We start from the raw sequence: 21129 nt of genomic DNA, 5'->3' as shown, positions 1-21129 counted from the left end.
TTGTTGTTGTTGTTGGTCTGTCATGGGTCATGAACTCTGGGCTGGGTGCTGTCCCTCAGCTTTTCAGCTCAAGGTGAAAGCTCTACCACTTGAACCACAGTGGCCACTTCCAGTTTTCTGGAGGTTAATTGTGGAGATAAGAATCTCATGGGGGCTGGGAAGGTGGCTCAGTGGTAGAATGCTTGCCTCACATGCATGAGGCCCTGGGCTCGATTCCTCAGCACCACATAAACAGAAAAGGCTGGAAGTGGTGCTGTGACTCAAGTGGTAGAGCACTAGCCTTGAGCTGAATTGCTGAGGGACAGCACCCAGGCCCAGAGTTCAAGCCCCATGACCGACAAAAAAAAAAGTCTCACGAACTTTCCTGCCCAAGCTGGCTAGGCAGGAAATGAGCCACTGGCACCCAGCCATTAACTTCATCTTAGTATTTTAGATTCTCAAAGGTATGCCCTCTTAAATACATATACCTATCGCTGATTGTACCTGATAAAAGGTCTTTGATATAATTACAGTACTATAATAGTAACAATAATTACAAAACTATAAAGCCATAATGTTTATTAAACATTGAGCTGGTACTAAGTGCTTTGCATATGCCAACCCATTTAATTCTGTAATGCCATTTGAAATGTAGATGGTATTATGTATCCTGAATTTGGAGGCTTGAAAACTAAGGCTTTCCAGTCAAAAGTAAAGTGCAGCCAGGAGCTGGTGGCTCATGCCTATAAGCTACTCAGGAGGCTGAGATCTGAGGATCATGGTTCAAAGCCAGCCCAGGCAGGAAAGTTCATGAGCCTCTTATCTCCAGTTAATCACTAGAAAACTGGAAGTGGCACTGTGGCTCAAGTGGTAGAGCACTGCCTTGAGCTGAAGAGCTCAGAGACAGTGCCCAGACCCAGAGTTCAAGCCCCATGACCAGCAACAAAAAAAAAGTAAATTGCACAAGGTGTGGTATCTTATAAAGGGTTTTGATTGTAATTCAAGGCAGAGTACAGAACTAGTTCTCACTATTATACTACATAGTGTAAGACTGGGCTGGGGTATTATAGAGACAGTATCACAAAACTCATTTAGAGTTTTGATCAGGTTTATAAAATGTGCCCACAAGGCTCTTTCAATGAGATAGAATTTACATTGTTCTTTTTTTGCTTTATAAATCAGTCAGGCTGGGAAGGTGGCTCAGTGGTAGAACGCTTGCCTTGCATGCATGAGGCCCTGGGTTCGATTCCTCAGCACCACATAAGCAAAAAGAAAAAATCCAGAAGTGGCACTGGGGCTCAAGTGGTAGAGTGCTAGCTTTAAGCTGAAGAGCTGAGGGACAGCGCCCAGGCCCAGAGTTCAGGCCCACTGGACCAAAAAAAAAAAAAAAAAATCAGACAGTCTTGTCTGAATGGCCTTCTTACTCCTCCTTCACCTTCCTCACAACTTTTGTTTAAATAGGTATGTGGATCCCATACACAGTTAGTTAACTATCAACAAAGGTTTCAGATAATCAAAGGATAAAGGAAGAAGTTAAAGAATTACCATAATATGAAGGCTAGGGATGTGGGACAAGTTGTAGAACACCTGTCTAAAAAGCAGGAGGCCTTGAATTCAAACTGGAGTACTGCAGAAAAGAAGAAATCTGAGATCCAGGACTTCGTAAGGACATCAGTGTTTTTCTTACCTATGAACAAATGATAACTTAGTCCTGGACCATTTAGAAGTTTTACTTCTAATTTTGTGTCTAGCATTGTGATGACCCTTAAGACTCATTAATGAATCTGGAATTACTTAATAGTTAATAAGTGTTAGATCAGGTCCCGAAGCTGGGTAGCACTGAAGAAATGGGAACAGGGAGTGTCAGGTGATTTATGACAGTGCTTTGCAGAAGTGATTGGTTGAATCAGAATCATGTTAGTAACTTTAAAGAAAAACCTGTAAAGATTCAAAAGTGCTAAGCACTGATGGCTTAGGCTTGTAATGGACTTAGGAGATCTGAGCATTTTGATTCGAAGCCATCCCAAAGTCTATGATACTCATGAATCTATGGCTCAAGTGGTAAGAGTGCTAGTCTTGTGTGAAAGAGCTTAGGGACAACTCCCAGGTCCTGAGTTCAAGCTCAGTACCAGCATAAAAAAAACTAAAAATATTCAGAAGAGGTCAGGCATGATGTTAACACCCATTATCCCAGACATAGGGAGGCTCTGCTCCTGTTTCATCTCATCTCGGAAGACAGGGAGTTCCCAGAGTCATTGTCTTCTTCTCCCATCTCCCCACCCTTTGGCAGTCCTGAGGCTTGAACTCAGGGTCTGGGCACTGTCCCTGAGTTTCTTTTGCTCAAGGCTAGAATGCTAGCACTCTACCACTTGAGCCACAGTGCCACTTCTGGCTTTTCTGTTTATGTAGTACTGAGGAATCGAACCCAGGGCTTCATGCATGCTAGGCAAGCACTCTGCCACTAAGTCACATTCCCAGCTCCCGCCCCCCTCTTTTAAATATTTCCTGTCTTGTTTTTAATAAAACTAAGTTTAGGAACCATTTGCCATTCTCATTGACTACTTTCTACTTCTGCCTCTAAATACAAAAAAGTAGACTGAGCAGATCAATCACAGATTGAGGAGAAGTGTTAGAAGCTTCAGACAATCTCACAATAAGTCTCTTTGCCCTGAAGGTTCAATTAGCATACCTAAGAAGATTCAGAAAAAATACATAGTGTCTGCCAGGAGTTTCATTCTTGACTAAGACATATTCTTTCCTCAAGCCTACCTTAAAAAAAAATTTTTTTTTCAGTGTGGGTCTTGAACTCTGGGCCTGGACACTGTCTCTGAGCTCTTCAGCTCAAGGCTAGCACTCTACCACTTGAGCCACAGCGCCGCTGCTGATTTTCTGGAGATAAGAGGCTCATGGACTTTCCTGACCAGGCTGGCATTGAACCGAGATCCTCAGATCTCAGCCTCTTGAGTAGCTAGGATTACAGGGGTGAGCCACCAGTGCTGGGCTTAAATTATTTTCTTCTTCTTTTTTTTTTTTTTTGGTTGTTGTTGGTCGTGGGGCTTGAACTCTGGGTCTGAGCGTTGTCCTTCAGCTCAAGGCGAATGCTCTATCACTTGAGCTACAGCGCCACTTCCTAAATTATTTCTTATAAATTAATTTTGGCAATATTGGGGTTTAACCTCAGAGCCCCACATTTGCTAACCTAGATTACAGGCATGAGCCACCCGCACCCAGCTTAAAATGCATTTCTTACATGGGGCATTGAAATTCAGCAGAGATGTAACAGAACCCCTTAGGTATGAAGTCACTAATATTCAGTTGTAAAACTCAACCTGGCAAAATAGGCAAAAATCTCTTCAACCATTTGTCAAGAATTCTTTTTTCTTTGTCAATTTGTGGTGTCATTGATAGTTTAATTTCATTGGTGGAGAAAGAAATTGAAAAGAAAAGGATAATGTAGTGATCTGAAAAAAGATAGCAACAAAAAAAATTCCTGTCCAGAGAATGCTAATTTTTAATATTTTCTTAAATGTCCTAAGATGATGGGATATGTAATTATTTATCACCTTTCAAGAAGAGAGGATATAGTAGTTAAGTGGAGGAAACAGATAATCTTCCTTCACTAACACATTACCTGTGGCCTGGCCACACTTGCTGGTTTGGGTATTTCCAGCTGTATTGTTGCCATGACAGCACGTTTGTCATCCCACTGTTTCCCTCTGCTCTCTCATAAGTCAGTTAACAGTCTGTTTCAGGATGAAGTTTTTGCTGTCTGGGCTAAAGCAGTTAGACTTTTTCTTCCATCTGACAGACCAGGCCATTTGGCTCCCTGATTTATTCATCCTGATGTTCCATCTACTATAGATGACTACCTCCGATTCTTGATTGGATCTTTGGAAGTTTTATTTCCCCAAGGACTTGATCTTCTCTACTTCTGTTTGAAACACATTTCCTTTCTCTGGGAATAGGAGCGATAGCAAGGTCCTCCTCTTCAGTTTCCTTCTACTTTTCTCTGTTGATGTGGTTAGAAGGCTCTCTACTCTTTCCTCAAGAATAGTAGAGGGAAAGGTGTATAAGGGCTGAGAAGGTAGTGGGTCCATATTTAGCTGAAGAGTACAGATCTTCAAGAGGAAGGTGCTTTCATCACATGGCAACCAAGGTGAGATGACCCATTAAGATCGTTCTGTCAGCTGGATGGTCGTGGCTCACGCCTATAAATCCTAGCTACTCAGGAGGCTGAGATCTGAGGATTGCGGTTCAAAGCCAAGCCCCTACAGGAAAGTCCATGAGACTCTTATCTCCAATTAACCACCAGAAAGCAGGAAGTGGCTCTGTGGCTCAAGTGATTGAGCACTCACCTTGAGCTGAAGAGCTTAGGGACAGCACCCAGGCCCAGAGTTCAAGCCCCAGCTCAGGGACAGCACCCAGGCCCAGAGTTCAAGCCCCATGACTGACCAAAAAGAAGGATGAAGCTGTCATTTGAACATCTTTTTTTTTTTTTTGGTCGATCACTGGCCTGAACTCTGGGCCTGCGTGCTGTCTATCAGCTCTTCAGCTCAAGGCTGGCACTTTACCACTTGAGCCACAGCGTCACTTCCAGCTTTTTTCTTTTTGCATATGTGGTGCTGAGGAATCGAACCCAGGGCCTCATGTATGCAAGGCAAGCACTCTACCACTGAGCCACCTTCCCAGCCTGAACATCTTTTAAGATAAGGGAATTCAGTATTTTTAACTGGAGTTGCCAATAAGTGTAAACTTGGTTTTTAACTTTATAGGGGTAGTAAAAGGATTAAGAAAGGGTGTTAATAGAGTTAATAAAGATATTTGTGGAGGAATAAGAATCCCAATAATTGGCTTAAGACCCCAGGACACCCATCCCAATAACATGAGCCTATGATAGAGAAGGTTGGTCAGAGAGACTTGTGAATGGGAATTACCCCTCTTTTCTTTCCTTTCTTCCCCCCCCAACCCCCCCCTCCGCCCCGCCCCCAATCAAGAACTTGCTGTCAAGAGAGTCTACTTAGGAGCTAGCTGCCATGTCCACAATCACTGCCAAACTGTACACAGGACCCTAGCTGCTTTGTTACCGGTGATCCTGCCGTAAGTGTCTGGTGACATTTATAGAATTGTACCTCACTCTAAACTTACCCTTTTGTCTTACAGCAGCCAGTAAGGAGGAGAAGGGGAGAGAGCTCATTTGATATTAACAACATTGTCATCCCTATGTCTGTTGCTGCAACAACCCGTGTAGAGAAACTACAATATAAGGAAATCCTTACTCCCAGGTAGAAACCCTAAGTAATCAGCTCCTTGCCCTCACTTGGTATCATTGACCTGTTTTCCCATCCCTTCTGAACAAGGTTTGGGCCCTACTCATGTAAGATCTTGCCAGGTACCTGTGCCTTATGCCTGTAATTCCAGCTACTTAGGAGACTTGAGATATGAGGATCAAGATGCAAAGCCAACACAGGCAGACAAGTCCAGGAAATTCTTACTTCCAACTAGCCAGCAAAAACAAACATAAGTAGAGGTGTAGCTCAAGTGGTAAGAGTGCCATCCTTGAATGAAAAAGCTAAGGGAGAGTGTAGTGACCTGATTTCAAGCCTCAGTACTGGCACCCAAAAAAAGTCTTAAGCTGGTCATGGTACTATCTAATTCTAGCAATTAGAAGGGTAAGGCGAGAGGGCCATGTTAAAGGCTAGCCTAGGCTATCAAAGCAAGACTCTTGTCTCAAAAAATAAAAAAGATAGCCGGGCACTGGTGGCTCACACCTGTAATCTTAGCTAGCTACTCAGGAGGCTGAGATCTGAGGATTGAGGTTCAAAGCCAGCCCAGGCAGGAAAGTCTGTGAGACTCTTACCTCCAATAAACCACTAGAAAACCGGAAGTGGCGCTGTGGCTCAAGCAGCAGAGCGCTCGCCTTGAGCACAGGGACAGAGTCCAGGCCCAGAGTTCAAGCCCCACGACCGACCAAAAAAATAATAAAATAAAAATAAAAAGATGAAAAAGGTCTTACCTGACAGGAGTAAAATTATTTCTGTGCATATTTTTTTTCTTATTCCTTATGTAGTTTCATCAACCAGACTGGAGTTTACAACCTGAGGCCTCTGGCCATTGTGGTCTATAAACATGTTTTATACCAAAAACAATGCATTTTTAAATACTGACTCCATTGTCAATATCAAAGAAGGATTTCACATATAAATCTTTTGTTTTTTGTCAGTCCTGCGGCTTGAACTCAGGATCTGGGCACTGTTCTTGAGCTTCTTTTTTGCTTAAGGCTATTAGCACTGTACTACTTGAGCCACAGTGCCACTTTCAGCCTTTTCTGTTTATGTGGTACTGAGGAATCGAACCCAGTGTGTTAACGCATGCTAGGCAAGCACTTGTACCACTAAGCCACATTCCCAGCCCCTCACATATGTCTTTATTTCCAGCTTCTGATGGCAGATCAGAAGTTTGGGCAACTGTATCATATGCATTCCCATATGATGCCAGTCCAGTGGTATGTCCCAGATAAACAAGTTCCTTAGCCTGGCACGGGTGCAGGGGGAGGCACAGTACATACCTATAATCCTAGCATTCATGAGGCTGAGCACAAAAATTACAAAGTCAAAACTAGCCTGGTTTGTATAGCAAGACCCTGCCTTCAATTTAAAAAAATTTAAATTAAATTTCTTTGAATTCGCCAGTCTCTCAGACCCAACCCCAACAACAAGCTTATTTCTGTTTCTGGCCCTTGTGGATATCAAAGTATGGAGCCCCATTTAGAGGCTGCAAAGGGTGAGGCTGAGCACTAATAGGGAATAGCCTATCCCAGGCTAGCCTGCCTTTCATCTCATGATTTTTTATTTTTATTTTTTTGTAGCTGGCGGGAAGTTGATCTTCAGTCTCTGAAGGGGAATCCTGATGAGGAGAATGAGGAGGTAAAGGTCAACTCTGAGGATCACACATGGGTACATAAAATCAAGATGCCTCAAAGATTTGTGGGTGTTGGGTACAAGCTCCTTGTATTCCTGGCCTGACCAGGAAGAGTCTGGAATGGGATGGGGCTGTTCTAGAATTACTCTGCCTATTCTTCAACCCAGCTTCCTGTGGGAAACAGGATCAGGGAAGGTATTCTGTTGCAGATTGAAGACCTGTCCGATGCTGCCTTTGCAGCTCTACATGCCAAATGTGAGGAGATGGAGAGGGCACGATGGCTGTGGACCACAAGTGTGCCACCCCAGCGACGGGGCAGCAGGTAACAGTCCCAGAGCCTGCCTTACCTGTGTCCACTAGTTCCTCTGGTTCCTCTTTATACTCAGCTACTCAGTGGCTGAGAATGAGCGAGTTGAACATGAAAGAGGAAAAGAGGTGGAACTATAAGTAATTAAATGCTAGTTCCTCCCTAAGTTGTCTGTCCAGTTTTCTTAAATTGTAGACATTGCTTGTGACACCTGTCATATGTCATGATTTAGCCAGATGAGACTTGAAGGCCTTAGAGGTTAAGATAGTGACTAGTTTTGTGATCCCACTTCAGAGAACTGTCCCCCATCTCCATTTATCTTGAGTACAGTTTTCAAAGTCTGAACCAGTTTCCCTAACCCCATGGATTTATTAGGTATTGTGCCAGAGATTAGATTTCATATGTACCTAACTATATGAACAGAAGGGGAAGGAAATGGATCTTCAGAAAGCAGTATTGGTATTAGTCAGTATCCTTTAGCATAAGGATGCTTTTTTTCATGTTTTCCCAACCTACCACCAGAAATGAACATTCAGTAATCCTCTATTACCCAGCTGTTCTCACATCTGCGTTCCTTGGTATACAGGTCTTATAGGTCATCAGACGGCCGGACCACCCCCCAGCTGGGCAGTGCCAACCCCTCCACCCCACAGCCCGCCTCCCCTGATGTCAGTAGTGGCCACTCTCTATCAGAATTCTCCCATGGTCAGTCCCCTAGGAGCCCCATTAGCCCAGAACTGCACTCGGCACCCCTCACCCCTATAGCTCGGGACGCTTTGAGACACTTAACCAGTGAAGACACCCGTTGTTCCACACCAGACTTGGGGCTGGATGAACAGGTAAGTGACAACCACCTTTGCCTTTGCATAGGGTTGGTGAGGTGGGAAGAGGGGTGGCAAGTATGGAGAAGGTCATCCTTGGGCTGTCCCTAAGAACTCTACATAGACTGGTTGTGGGCTCCAATCCACACGTTTTATGGCAAGATCTTGTGGACAAGAAATAGGCAGGGCCTGTGTCCTTACCAAAGCCACTTGTCTGCCCACAGTCTGTCCAGCCATGGGAACGACGGACCTTCCCCCTGGCGTACAGTCCCCAGGCAGAATGTGAGGACCAGCTCGATGCACAGGAACGGGCAGCCCGTTGCACTCGGCGCTCCTCAGGCAGCAAGACTGGCCGGGAGATGGAGGTGGCACCCACCTCGCCTCCCATTGTTCCCCTCAAGAGTCGGCATCTAACAACAACAGTCACAGCCCAGCGCCCAACTCACAGATGAGCGGGAGATGAGAATCTAAACAGACTCACTACTATTGGCATTAAAGCTTCAGAAATCTCTGCGTTTGATATTCAAACATCATATGCCGGAAATTTTCACAGTTTTTAGTGAATTTAAGGAACTTAGGCCCTCCTTTGGTTTTTTTGTTTTTCTTGTTTTGATTTTTGCTTTGTTTGTTTTCATGTTTTCTTATCACACACCTGAGCACTTCCTCCAGTTGGCAGAAGTTCAGGATAAGACCCTGTAGGCCTGGTCCTGGCACATCTGTGCACTGTTGAATCACTGGACTTCCCAATGTTAGATGATTATCCTCTCCCTTAAATCTGTGGGCTGGGTGGACTGGCCAAATAGGCAGCATGGAAAGCTTCAGTTGAGCAAAGGACAGGATGGAGCAAGGGCGCTTGGAGCTCCTACCCTCCCCTGCCATCCATGGCTTTGGCTCAGCTCTGGCTGGATCCTCCATGGTCTGTGTTGAAGCCGCCCACAGGACCTCTTTGCCATAATTACCAGTTGTTCTTATGGGGCTCTGAGCTGGCAGAAAGGCTTCCCCTTGTCACCTAGACCTTGACATATTTTCCCTTTCATCTACATTTGGTCATCTCTGTCTTGACTCACTGCAGTAACCTGCAGCTGCTCAGGTTCCCCCATCCTGCTCCCTCCTTTCCTTCCCTTACTGCTCCCTCCATGTCACGTGTGTGTGTGTGTGTGTGTGTGTGTGTGTGTGTGTGTGTGTGTGCGCGTGTGCGTGCGTGTGCGTGTGTGTGTGTGTGACGCACGCGCACACACACAGAGTCCACTTGGAATGTAGTTAGTACCTATCCTGATCTATGGAAGGTATGGTTAGGACTGCTTAGCCACTCCCCACTGCCCTGCACATGGGGGTTAGGGAAGTGCGTGCCATCTCTCCTGGATCATTGTTTTCACTGACTGGTTCACTTGGCTGTTTCCTGCATCCCCTGTTCCCTGTCAGTTTCAGGCTCCTTCCCTTTCTTACTCCTCTTGCCTATGAAACACTGTCTGGTCCTAGCTGTGGTTTCTATCACCCCCATTGCCCTCCTGTGTAAACCTCGTGCCTGTCTCATGTATAATCTCATCACCAAAAAGGGGGAGGGGGGAAGGACTTTTTTTTTCCTGCCATTTTGTAATCGTATAAAAATAGTAGACAAACTGCTTAATGGTTGGGGTTTTTTCACAATTTTCAACATTAGTGATTTTTTTTTTTTGTTTCTGTTGTAAGTTTAAAGGTTTGTCATTGTTTCTTTAAACAATAATAATGCACCATATCCCTATGCATAAAGTGCTTCTTCTATTTATAAGGTTGAAAATTCTGAATAACCCTTTTAGCATTGTAAAAAAAAATTTAAAAGACCTTGTATTTTGTAAATATTTTCTTTTCCTGCTTTGAGCTGTGTAATGGCAGCGAAACATGTAGCTGTCTTTGTTCTATAGAAATGCTTTTCTTCAGAGAAGCTGATCTTTGTTAATGTCTTGATTCTGTTCGCAAAGCACAGACTAGTGCTTAAAAAAAAGAAGGAAAAAATGAAAAAAATAATAATAAAAAAAGTTACAGAACATTGTGTGTCAGGGCCTTTCTTGGCATATTGGTGTACATGGCAGTGGTGGCAGCTTCAGAGCAAGCTCTGCTAGACTGGTTCTTCGGGACTTTGTGACTTTGAACCTTCAAAAGTCTCCCTTCTGTCTTGTGGGAATGTAGTAGTATGTTATAGTCACCAGAGAGGAGTTGGTGGTTTTTGCTAATGTCGGGTGCTGGAAGGAGACAGCAACACAGCACTACGTGTACATGCGTGCATACTGGTCCTGGGGCTTGGTTAAAGGCTAACACTCACTTGAGCCAGCTCCACTTCCAGCCTTTTGGTAATTTATAGGAGCTAAGAGTCTCATAGACTTTCCTTCCCAGGCTGGCTTTGAACTACAATCCTTGGATCTCAGCCTCCTGAACAGCTGGGATTACAGATGTGAGCCACTAGCACCCAGTGGCCATCTACTTTTCATTCTTTTTAATAATTCATTGTTTCTTGTTCCTTTCTCTAGTGAGGCTAGGGCTCTACCACTTGAGCCACAGCACCACTTCCGGCTTTTTCTGTTTATGTGGTTCTGAGGAATGGAACCCAGGGCTTCATGTATGCTAGGCAAGCACTCTTATGCCTCTTCTAAATTGCTCTTTAATGGAGTTTTTATTTTTTACCACTGGGCTTTTCTGGAGTTGGGGTAAATGTGAATTATAGAATGCATATGATATTCATAGCCCTTGGGTTCGTTCTTGTCTTGCCACCCTGAGATCAGTGTCTTTCTTCTGAGAGGGATAAGGGCCTGATTTCTTTTGTACAAGATGAATGGGGAGGCTGCTACCCTAGCAGTTTCTGAAACTTGTGTGTAAGGGCTAGGGATTTGTCTAGTAGTAGAGACACACCCTGCCTAGCCAGTCAGGTGAGGCCTTGAATTCAGACCCAAGTAAAACAACACATACACATGAAAAGGAGAAAATCTAAGGAGCTTGGCATAACTACTAAACAAGTTACTGTTTTTCTTCCATTTTGTGGTGTGGCATTACCATCTGCCATCACTATCTTAGGTTAGTTGAACTCCTCTTCAGCCTACAAAGAATGTTCCAAAGGAAAGATGTATATAATCCTGGCCATTTCATTTGACAATCTTGGTTTTTCTGCTTTAGCCTCTGACCTAGATAATTCCTAGGAAGCAAAGATCTCATATACCTACCCAACTTCCTAAGGTTTGAATGTAGAGGCATGACTCTTCCAGACAGTGCAGCATTGTGAGGTCAGCCACAAAGTATAGATTGCTTTTTTGAGTTGGACCAGGATAATATGGTTTGGTTAAACCAGAATAAGCAGATTTGAATTCCCAGGCCTCAGAAAGATGTAGTTAATTTTGCTGTACAGTTTTTTTTTCAGGCTTTTAAAAAAATAACCTGTATTTAACATATGCATTACAGAAAACATGAGCAAAGAACAAAGTATTACTACCACAGGCAGTTCAGTTGGACATGTCTAGATCCTCCATGTACACACACCAATCCTTTTTAGGTAACTGATAGTATGGTATGTGTCATGCTGAATTCACCAATTCAAAATCCCAAAAGCTACATGAATACTATACCAACTCAATCTGGTTAAAAAAAAAAATCTTAGGGATAAAAACTTCACTGAAGACAAAAACAGCAACAGGTTTCTAGACAAAAGTATTGGCAGAATTACAATTAAGATACTGCTGCATTTCCTTTATGTTCAAAATGAGATATAAAGCAAGATAAACTAAGCAGTTCCTAAGTTCATTAGTAGTATAGCATACTATTAAAATATTAAGAAAGTATGTTTCTACTAAGTATATGTATCCTTATGGGTGCAACTAGAACCATATACATCAGTGACTCATCAGTAAAGTGTAAATCTGAAGCCAGGCACTGGTGGCTCATGCCTATAATCCTAGCTACTCAGGAGACAGATCTGAGGATTGTGGTTCAAAGCCAGCCCAGGCAAGAAAGTCTGTGAGACTTATCTCCAATTAACCACCAGATAACCAGAAGTGGTGCTATGGCTCAAGTGGTAGAGTGCTAGCCTTGAGCTGAAGAGCTGAGGGACAGCGCCCAGGCCCTGAGTTCAAGACCCACGACTGATTTTCCAAAAAAATGTGTAAATCTGTGCCTGTACACATCTTTCCCTGCAGGCTTCCTCTTCCTCCCTCTGCTGCCAGCCTCTAAATAAATCCTGACTCCATTGCCCAGAGGTGCCAATCCAAGATGGATGTGTTGATTCTAACAGATAGTTAGAAGTTAGTTAATTTGCTAGCTCTACTTTTTACCATACACTGTCAACCCAGAACATCTATAAAGATTAGATGTCCTAAAATAATGAACTTTGTGTATGAATATAAGTACTTCACCAAACATGCTAGATGTGGAGATACAAAGAGCCCATCCCTCACCTTCCTCTTCCTCTTTTCTGTCTACAACAAAATTCACTCCCAGAAGAGTTTTTCCTAAAAACTAAGCAAAGGACATTTATAGGGATTATTTTCTACTTCTTACTTTGTCATTAGGTGTTATCCCTTAATACTTAGCAATATTAACTAAAATATATAGAACAAAGTCTAGACAATGGTCTAGACCAACAATGGTCACAAGATAGCCTGCTCTTTGCACATTTCCTCCCCCAACTGTCCCTGCCACCTCTGTCCCTTCCCAGCCCACTACCTTTACTTTTAACATACTGTGAGTACTTCTAAACATCTAGAGACACCAGATGCTTCAAATAAGGATTTAATTGTCCACTGTATACACAGTAGTGTTGAATAAACCACACACATGTAACAATGATTCTATGTGAAAGTATCTTCTAAGTGGGAGCATTCTAGCCCAGAACCTTTCATTTCTTGAGTCCTCTCCAGTATTACTCTTGATACAGGTACATAGTCCTTTTCAGAAGATAGTCTTTCTAACATGAAGTATATGTGTGCTTATTAGCTCCTTTGTCATACATTGGCCCCCTCTTTAATATCTACAGAGTAGACATTATAAAATAGAACTCATTTGTCTAGTCTATACACCAGTACAGTACAGCAAAGCTAAATGAAATGTATATAACATACAGGGTAAAGGATAAGCTGAAATTATCTTGCACACACTAATAAAATATTTTGCAGCAGTTTCTTTTTCATTACCCTTCTCAATCCAGTGAAAAAGTGCAGACAGTATACTGCTCAGGCTAGCTCCACTTCCAGCTTTTTCTGCTTATGTGGTGCTGAGGAATTGAACCCAGGGCCTCATGCATTCAAAGCAAGCACTCTACCACCAAACTATCTTTCCAGCCTCTAGCAACTCCATTTCTTTTTTTTTTGGGGGGGGGTCCGGTCGTGGGGCCTGAACTCTGGGCCTGGGCGCTGTCCCTCAGCTCTTCAGCTCAAGGCTAGCGCACTACCACTTGAGCCACAGCACCACTTCGGCTTTTTTCTTTTTGCTTATGTGGTGCTGAGGAATTGAACCCAGGGCCTCAGGCATGCAAGGCAAGCGCTCTACCACTGAGCCACCTTCCCAGCCCCTAGCAACTCCATTTCTTAACAAGGTATTTCCCCAAGTTTTGCAAAGCTATTTACAGAGTTAGTCTGCTTGTACCTTTTTTTTTCCCCCCTCTTTGGGCTTGAACTCTTCCTGGGTTCTGTCCCTGAGCTCTTCAGCTCAAGGCTAGCACTCTACCACTTGAGCCACAGCACCATTTCTAGTTTTTTCTGGTAGTTTATTGGAGATTAGAGTCTCACATACTTTCCTGCCCAGGCTGGCTTTGAACCACAATCCTCAGATCTCAGCCTCCTGAGTGGCTAGGATTATAGGCGTGAGCCACCAGTTCCTGTTTCTCTTTGTACTTTTAAGTACACCAAGCACTTCTAAATACCTAGGATTGGCTATTTCATACCCAAACTTGCTTGCTGTGCTCCTGGAACATGCAGCAGTGGTTATAATCTGAGGTTATCTTCAAAGTGTGGCCATTTTGGCCCTGGGCCTTTCCCTGCTCAATTCCTTCTTTCTGCCTTCAATCCAGCGGACAAGTACAGGTATATGTAATGTTTAGACTAGACAGTTATATTCATATCTACATGTCATTTACAAAGAAAAAGCTTTCCAATGACATGTCAATACAAAGTACACAAAATATCATACACTGGCAACCTCGTTAACCTCTAGAATCTAGATGCTGCAAAATTTGGACTTTATTTGTCTATTATATAAACAGTATATACACAGCAAAACAAAATGTACACAATACAGAAAAATGGCATCTGTGAATGTCCAGGTATGAACTCACTAACATATTACCTTTCGCAGTTGCTCCCCTCTACCTCCTCCAAACCAATGAACGAGTACAGTGCAGGCAGTACCTGCCATTGTGCTCACAGAGTTGGTTTCCCCATTCAATTTCCTAATGACGGCATTTCATGTGAATGTTAGATATCTAGAAAGTGATATTTTACTACCTCTACATTTAACATACATTGGGCACTTCTAAACATCTAGATAGACTAGATGTTCTCAAGTAAGGACTCAGTTCGCCCACTATATGTATATACACAGCAGTCTTCACTGACTACACACATGTATCACATTATAATCTGAAAATTGTCTTCAAAATGCAAGCATTCTAGAACCTTTGTCCACCTACCCAGTGGGCTAGAATGCCTAGATATTTGGAAGACCTTTTCTAGGAATTTTAATACAAAACATACAAAGTTTACCAGCCTACTAAGTCTATTTTTCTTTTTCTTTTCTTTTCTTTTTTTTTTTTTTTGCCAGTCCTGGGGCTTGAACTCATGACCTGGGCATTGTCCCTGAGCTCCTTTTGCTCAAGGCTAGCACTCTACCACTTGAGCCACAGAACCACTTCCAGCAGGGCTTCGTGCCTGCTAGGCTAGCGCCCCACCATTAACCCACATTCCCAGCCTACTAATTCTATTTTTTGTCATACACCGGCAACCTGTCTAGCATCTAGAAAGACTAGATGTAAGTTAGGACTACTTTGTCCTTTATATAAGTACACAATAAAACAAAATGGGGTGTTACTCTTTACTGTAAGCACTGGTGTGGCTCTCCTTATGTTTCCCTTGGGAACCAGGAGGGCACAAGCACCATGCTTTACAACTCAAGGGGTTGACCATCCACCCCACCCCCCAAAAATACGTTTCATAAGAATTTTAACAAAAAGACATTTTTACAAAACGTGATATTTTCCTACTCCATCCGGCTCTTGAGAACATCAAAGGTACTTCAGCACAGTCAGCTGTGTCTACAGCCAGGGGAAGGAGATGCGCACAGACGGGTGGCTGTCACTGGAACATGGCTTCCGCTCCCAGCTGCTTCGCGGGCTTCCGTTTCACCTCCACCCAGAGGAGTGGCCCTCCTGCTGTCCCGCCCTGGAGGTGGTTAGCCATCACCATCCAAAGTCACTTCCAGAAGGCATGTCTGTGGGTTTTACGCACACCTGTGTGGCTTTCTGCCCCTGCCTTGTCCTCCGCGGCCGCCTCGCCGCATCCGGCAGAGCTAGAGTCGTCTTTTACAAGGTTGCGCCGAGTGGAGAGCAGCTTTTCCACGGCCGGGCCATACTCAAGGCCTAGGGCGGCCTGCGGGCACTGGGGGCACTGCGGGGCGCTCCACCCACCATTCCTCCGCGGGCACCGGCCCAGCCGTGCCCGGCCGCCGTGCGGGGCTCCGCTCAAGAACCATTAGGGCCGTCGGAGGTCTGTCGCGGGGTGAGGTCTCCCCCTGAGCCGCAGGGAGGACAATCCCCTCCCGCACACGCACACACACCCGCCCCGATCGGCGGGCTCTGCGGCCTGGCGTGCTGGAGAACTACCCAGGCCTCCTGCGGCCTCGGGCCCTGGAAAGCCTCAGCCATCCTCGCCTGGTTCCGCCGTGTCCGCTGCCGCCCAAGGGCGCCACATCCTCGGCAGCCCCGCCAGGCCTCCGCGGGGCTTCGAGAGGCCACAGCTGCCAACAAAGTCATCGCCGCGGGGGGCGAGGATGCGGGTAGCTCTCAGCCGCCAGTGCCCCTATGTCTGCGGGATAATGGCTGCGTGGGGTCCCGGCCGGTCCTGGGCCCCTGGCTCAGCCTCCAGCCAGGGACCCCTGGGAAGCAGGCTCTGTCCAGTTATGTTTTTCCTTTGTGGTGGTGGTGGTGGTGGAGGTGGTGGGTGTGTGTTTCTGCCTGGGCACTGTCCCTGAGCTGCTTTCGCTCAATACTGCCCTACTACTTGAGACACAGCTCCACTACTGGGTTTTTTTTTAAAAGAGATTATTGAAGAGTCATGAACTTTCCTGCCTGGGCTGGCTTTGAACTGTGTTCTTCAGATCTTAGCCTCCTGAGTATCTGGGATTACAGGTATGAGCTACCAATGCCTGGCTCAGATGTAGGTTTTTGTTTATTTTTGTTGGTCGTGGGGCTTGAACTCTGGGCCTGAACACTGTCCCTGAGCTCTGCAGCTCAAGGCAAGTGCTCTACCACTTGAGCCACAGCGCCACTTCCAGCTTTTTCTGGTGGTTAATTGGAGATGAGTCTCATGAACTTTCCTGCTTGGGCTGGCTTTGAACCCCGATCCTCAGATCTCAGCCTCCTGAGTAGCTAGGATTACGGGCATAAGCCACAGGCACTGGGCTAGATGTAGGGTTTTTGTTGTTTGTTTTGTTTCCAGTTCTGGTGCTTGAAACCTGGGCCTGGGCACTGTCCTGTGCTTCTTTGTGCTCAAGGCTAGTGCTCTACCACTTCTGGCTTTTTTAAGTAGTTTATTAGAGATAAGAGTCTCACACAGGCTAGCTTCAAATCACAATCGTCAGATCTCAGCATTCTGAGTAGCTAGGATTACAGGTGTGAGTCACCAGTGCCCCGCTTCAGATGTAGTTTTTAAACAGTACTATCATTTACTGCTCTGGATTTCTCTAAAGGTAGAAAAGAAATTGGGAATCCTTCTTGTCCTTGGAATTCATGTATAGAAGAGACTTTATTTAATCAGAGTAATAACTTTATTTCCAAATTCACTTTTACAGCAACAGTCAGTGTAAATCATTTGTTAAAACACACAATACACTATATGGACATTCACAGACAGGAAGCTAAGCTAAGCTGATTTCATGTCCCTCCCCCCACCCTCAAAATTACCAAAGACATCTTGGGACTTGCAAGTGCTGGAAGTGGTCCTGCCCAGCACGGCAAATATACAGGTTAAGTCCAAGAGGAGTTAAGACACTTGATCAGTGCCCAGGATAACCCTTTCCAGAACTGGAGAGAAGTACTTGAAAGGCTCATGAAGCCACGGACCAATAGCTGATAACCACCTCTACCCACATCCCCACCTTTTGATTGACTTGGAGAACAAAGGTGAGGGGTGTGATACATCCTCACAGCTACTAGAAATGCAGACTGAGACAGCCAGTGGGAAAGGTATGATACTAAGGTGCCAGTAGCTTAGAGGGAAGAGTGCCAGGGCCTCAGGGAGGTATAGACGTGGGCCCAGGACACAGACAGCAGGCCAGAGCAACCAGGGGTCAAGTCCCTCTACAAGCTGGGTGGCTGTACTGGGCTGGGGATGTGGCAGGAACCAGCTAGCTGCCTCTGCAAGGGGTAGAGCAGCAAAAGCCCCACGACATCACCTCCCTCGACCAACATGGTCAGAATCCTGAAAAGGGTTACAAGGCAGCTGAACTTGCTACACTCCAAGACTGCCCCCCACCCCACCCATATGAACTATCTTACATGTTTCCCCACTTCCCCCCACAGCACAACAAGCAATCGCAAACAGGATACAGTCTCACCATTGAAGTCAATTTAAATGGAACTATTAAAGTGAATAGACAGTTTGAAGGAACCAGTCATAATATGCCTTATCTAGCCACCCAGAGCCAATGGCTCTGGAGTGGGGAAAATGGAGGGAGAGACATGCCCAGCCCCAGGGGGAGGATTGTCCATTACAGTCACAAGCCAAGCATCCCTTTGCAGTCAGTCAGCACGGACCTGACCACCCGAAACCACGGCCTTTGGGTTGACCCGAACAGCCCATTCCACAAGGGAGGTGAGAAAGCCCTCCATACACACACGGCACTGGAATTACAGAAGGGGGGAAATGAGGTGCAAGAAAAATCAGTCAAAATCTTTTAAGCCATACTTCCTCCTCCTCTCCCCGTCAGAACTCCTTCCTTTCTGAGGACAGCTGAGACTTGGCAGTGGGGAACCTCACCATGGAAAGTTTCTGGGGCCCCTACAATTCCTTGCAAGGAGAGCTCTGCCCCATGCCCAGGGCTCTCTCTAACTGTACCCATAGCAGAAGTGGTAGAACTGGGCCTGAGGCTGCTGGGTTTTGCAAAGATGATTTCACTTTCCGAGTAGCAGCAAATAAAGCTTGTTGTAGGTCAGTGGGGGTGGGCGAAGGCTTTGGGAACTAAATGGGTCCCCTGACTGGTCCCCTGTCCTCACACAGCCCAGACACCTGGAGTCTGTGCATGCTGGGCAGTCCTTCCCAGTCCCTCCAGTGGGGAGGCCCAGAATGCCACCCCACAACCACAGGCTCATGGTGCTTGGGGGGGTTGGAGGGGGGGCTGCAGCTCTTCTGGCCGGCATTGGTGTCCTTTTTCTTGCAATACAGTGATAAGACTCTCTTTTAGAGCTGCTGTGGGCTTGAGGCTGTGACTGTAGAGGACCATCTTCATGTTGCGAACCAGGCTAGCCACAGACTGCCCTAACAGAGCGCTTTTGGGGGCAGCTGGAGGCCTCCGTGCTGGAGACATAGGCAAGCCTGTGCTCGGGCCTTCTTCACAGCTGAGTCCTCAGATGTCAAAATCTGCTGTCGAGCAAGTCCTAGCCAGGTTCTGGTAGGGGTGAGAAAGATCCAGAACCGCCTCCCCGCAACAGGGTGGGCTAGAAACCTCTTTACAAACATTTCAAGGTACATGCATCTTTTTTTTTCTTCTTTTCACTATCATAATCACTCTGGTGAAGCCAAATGTAAACAGACAAATTCAACTACAATGCGACAGGGCGTGGACAGGGGGAAAGGGCCACATCTATGTGGATGTGCAGCTGCTCCAGCAGGACAGGCAGCACCGCTTCCGCTTCCGCTGGGATTGGGCGAAGAACTATTTGAGGGCATGTCCCATAGCTGGGCATGGAAGGTCGATTCTATGCATGTGGATTTGAATAGAAGCAAGCTGGGGTGGAAGCAGGGGGTGGAGGGGGCTCTGCCCCGGGGAGTCTTTATCTGTGAGTCCTCGTGCTGGTGCTGGCCACCAGGACACCTGATCTGCTGCTGCTGGCTCGGCACAAGAAGGGAGCTGCCCTGAGAGGAAAAGGCTACCACAACACCAAGCCTAGCCCTGGCTCCTATCTATGATGGGCGGTCAGGGGAGAGAGATTCAATGTGAGAGGCACACAGATTGGATAAGGGAACTTAAGAGCAGGATGGAGCTCCAACCCTTTGTGATGAAATGTTGCCTTCCCTCAAATCTCAGCCCTTAGTGTAGAGTGGGTGTTGCCCGTGTCTCACCAAGGGCCATGAGTCGGGTGGAAGAAGCCGGGCACTCAGAGGACAGTGAGACAGAGTGAGAGGTATGGCAGTGAATGGGCTCACAGCAGACACATGCGCACAGCAGGACAGGCAGAGGGGGCTGTGGTGGCGGTGGGAGGGATGGGAGGCTTGGGACCCGCCTCCTAGTACCCACCCCACCCCCACCCCCATCCTGGACATTCTGGAGGTGCCAGAGGCCCAGGCTTGGGAAAGAAAGATATCCCCTTCAAGAGGCACAAGTCCTTACAAAGAGAGAACTGGTTAGCCCTAAAGTCCCAGGTCTGTGACACGGTCAAAATCGTGCAGTTTCAACCTTCAGAACTCAGTAAAACGGGGTTTCTGTGGGGGTGGAGGGAAGCCTCTCAGCTCAGGAGCCCCCCCCCACTGCAAAAAGGGAGAGGCCAATAATCTACAAGGTCAAGTTCCATCTTCTCCACAGAAGTGATCCACAGGCTGCCGCCTTCCATCTCCTGCCCACTGTCCCTTTCTCCAGTGACCACCCTCCTGAGGAGGGACAGCCGCGGCCTACAGCACACCTGGACCCCAACAGCAGGTAGACAATGCTGTGGGGACAGAGGCCAGTCATCTTCCCTGCAGCCTTTTCTGCGACTTTCAGCAGGGCCCAGGGCCCCTTTCCATATCCCTGTCCTCCCCTCTCATCTGCTCCTCCCTGACCGCCCCCCTTCAGGCTCCCCCACTTCACCCCTCACACTCACACATCTTCTGCCTGTGGCTCCATGAACACACCAAGTTTCAAATCGTTTGTTGTGTGGCTGATGCTGTTCGTGACACTCCCTGGATGGGGGCGGGGGGCAGCAGGAGCCCCAGTCCCTTGAAATTCCCCAGAAACAGCTTTCAGAACCTCTCCTTCGCCCTCTTAATACTTAGGGGGGAAAAGAAAAAAAACAAAACACAAAAGGATCAAAAAGAATTTGCCCAAAGAAATGTTGGGCATGGCCGTGTTTTTACACGATTTTTTTTGTTTTTTGGAAAAATATTTTATTATTAGCCCACCAATCTACTTGGAAAGATGAAATTTGCTCTTATTCCTATCTCTGATTTTGAAGTCCCAATACCGAGCGACAAAAGCAGGTTAGGTGACACCGGCGGGCGAGCCCTGTGCGGAGCAGCGGGGAGGGCAGAGGGCGAGGGGCCAGATCATTCATTTATTTTTCCACACTCTCTCACTCTCTCTTCTCTCCACGATTACTGACCGCCCTAGGGGCCTGATCACAAACCCTGCTTGGCCAGGGAGGCAGACACTTCATCGGCCAGTGTGGCGAGCTGCGGCGAGTCTACCATGTTGATGCTGCCAGTGGAAGACACATTGCTGAGGTGCCGTGGAGACGTGTCCCCGGACACCACAGGAGACTTGTACACAATCTCTGCCCCGTGGTCTGTCTTGGCTTTGGCGTTCTCACGGAAAGTCAGCTTGTGGGTTTCAATCTGCAAGGAGAAGCGGAGGGGAAGTGCCAGGGAAAGCTCTGCCATCTCCCCAACAGCCAGGCTGGCCTTCGGCGGGAGCTGATTTGGTTTTTGTTGGTTTTTTTTTTTTTTTTTTTTTTTTTTGTCAGTA

General features: G+C 46.3%; 2 protein-coding genes across 23 annotated transcripts in view; one reads left to right on the top strand and one right to left on the bottom strand.

The window, feature by feature from the left end:
* The window catches only part of Kansl1 (KAT8 regulatory NSL complex subunit 1), a 147395-nt gene extending 137346 nt beyond the window's left edge, over nucleotides 1-10049 (top strand). For all 8 annotated transcript variants that reach the window (XM_070027689.1, XM_070027682.1, XM_070027685.1 and 5 more), the window contains 5 exons: nucleotides 5140-5261; nucleotides 6845-6902; nucleotides 7107-7219; nucleotides 7791-8043; nucleotides 8250-10049. In XM_070027689.1, the coding sequence (XP_069883790.1) occupies nucleotides 5140-5261; nucleotides 6845-6902; nucleotides 7107-7219; nucleotides 7791-8043; nucleotides 8250-8477 (774 nt within the window). In that variant the 3' untranslated portion in view covers nucleotides 8478-10049. The remainder of the gene's footprint in view (nucleotides 1-5139; nucleotides 5262-6844; nucleotides 6903-7106; nucleotides 7220-7790; nucleotides 8044-8249) is intronic.
* Nucleotides 10050-16888: 6839 nt separating this feature from the next.
* Mapt (microtubule associated protein tau) overlaps nucleotides 16889-21129 on the bottom strand; it is a 102173-nt gene continuing 97932 nt past the window's right edge. For 3 of the 15 annotated variants that reach the window (XM_070027668.1, XM_070027666.1, XM_070027667.1), the window contains one exon: nucleotides 16889-20999. In XM_070027668.1, the coding sequence (XP_069883769.1) occupies nucleotides 20784-20999 (216 nt within the window). In that variant the 3' untranslated portion in view covers nucleotides 16889-20783. The remainder of the gene's footprint in view (nucleotides 21000-21129) is intronic. The other 12 variants (XM_070027669.1, XM_070027671.1, XM_070027670.1 and 9 more) reach the window with 5 other exon arrangements.

Source organism: Dipodomys merriami, unplaced genomic scaffold (assembly GCF_024711535.1).
Source record: "Dipodomys merriami isolate MVZ:Mamm:240054 unplaced genomic scaffold, mDipMer1.0.p SCAF_19, whole genome shotgun sequence".
NCBI classification, from domain to species: Eukaryota; Metazoa; Chordata; class Mammalia; order Rodentia; family Heteromyidae; genus Dipodomys; species Dipodomys merriami.
Note: the sequence above shows the minus strand (reverse complement) of the source record. Positions and strands in the feature narration are given on the sequence as shown.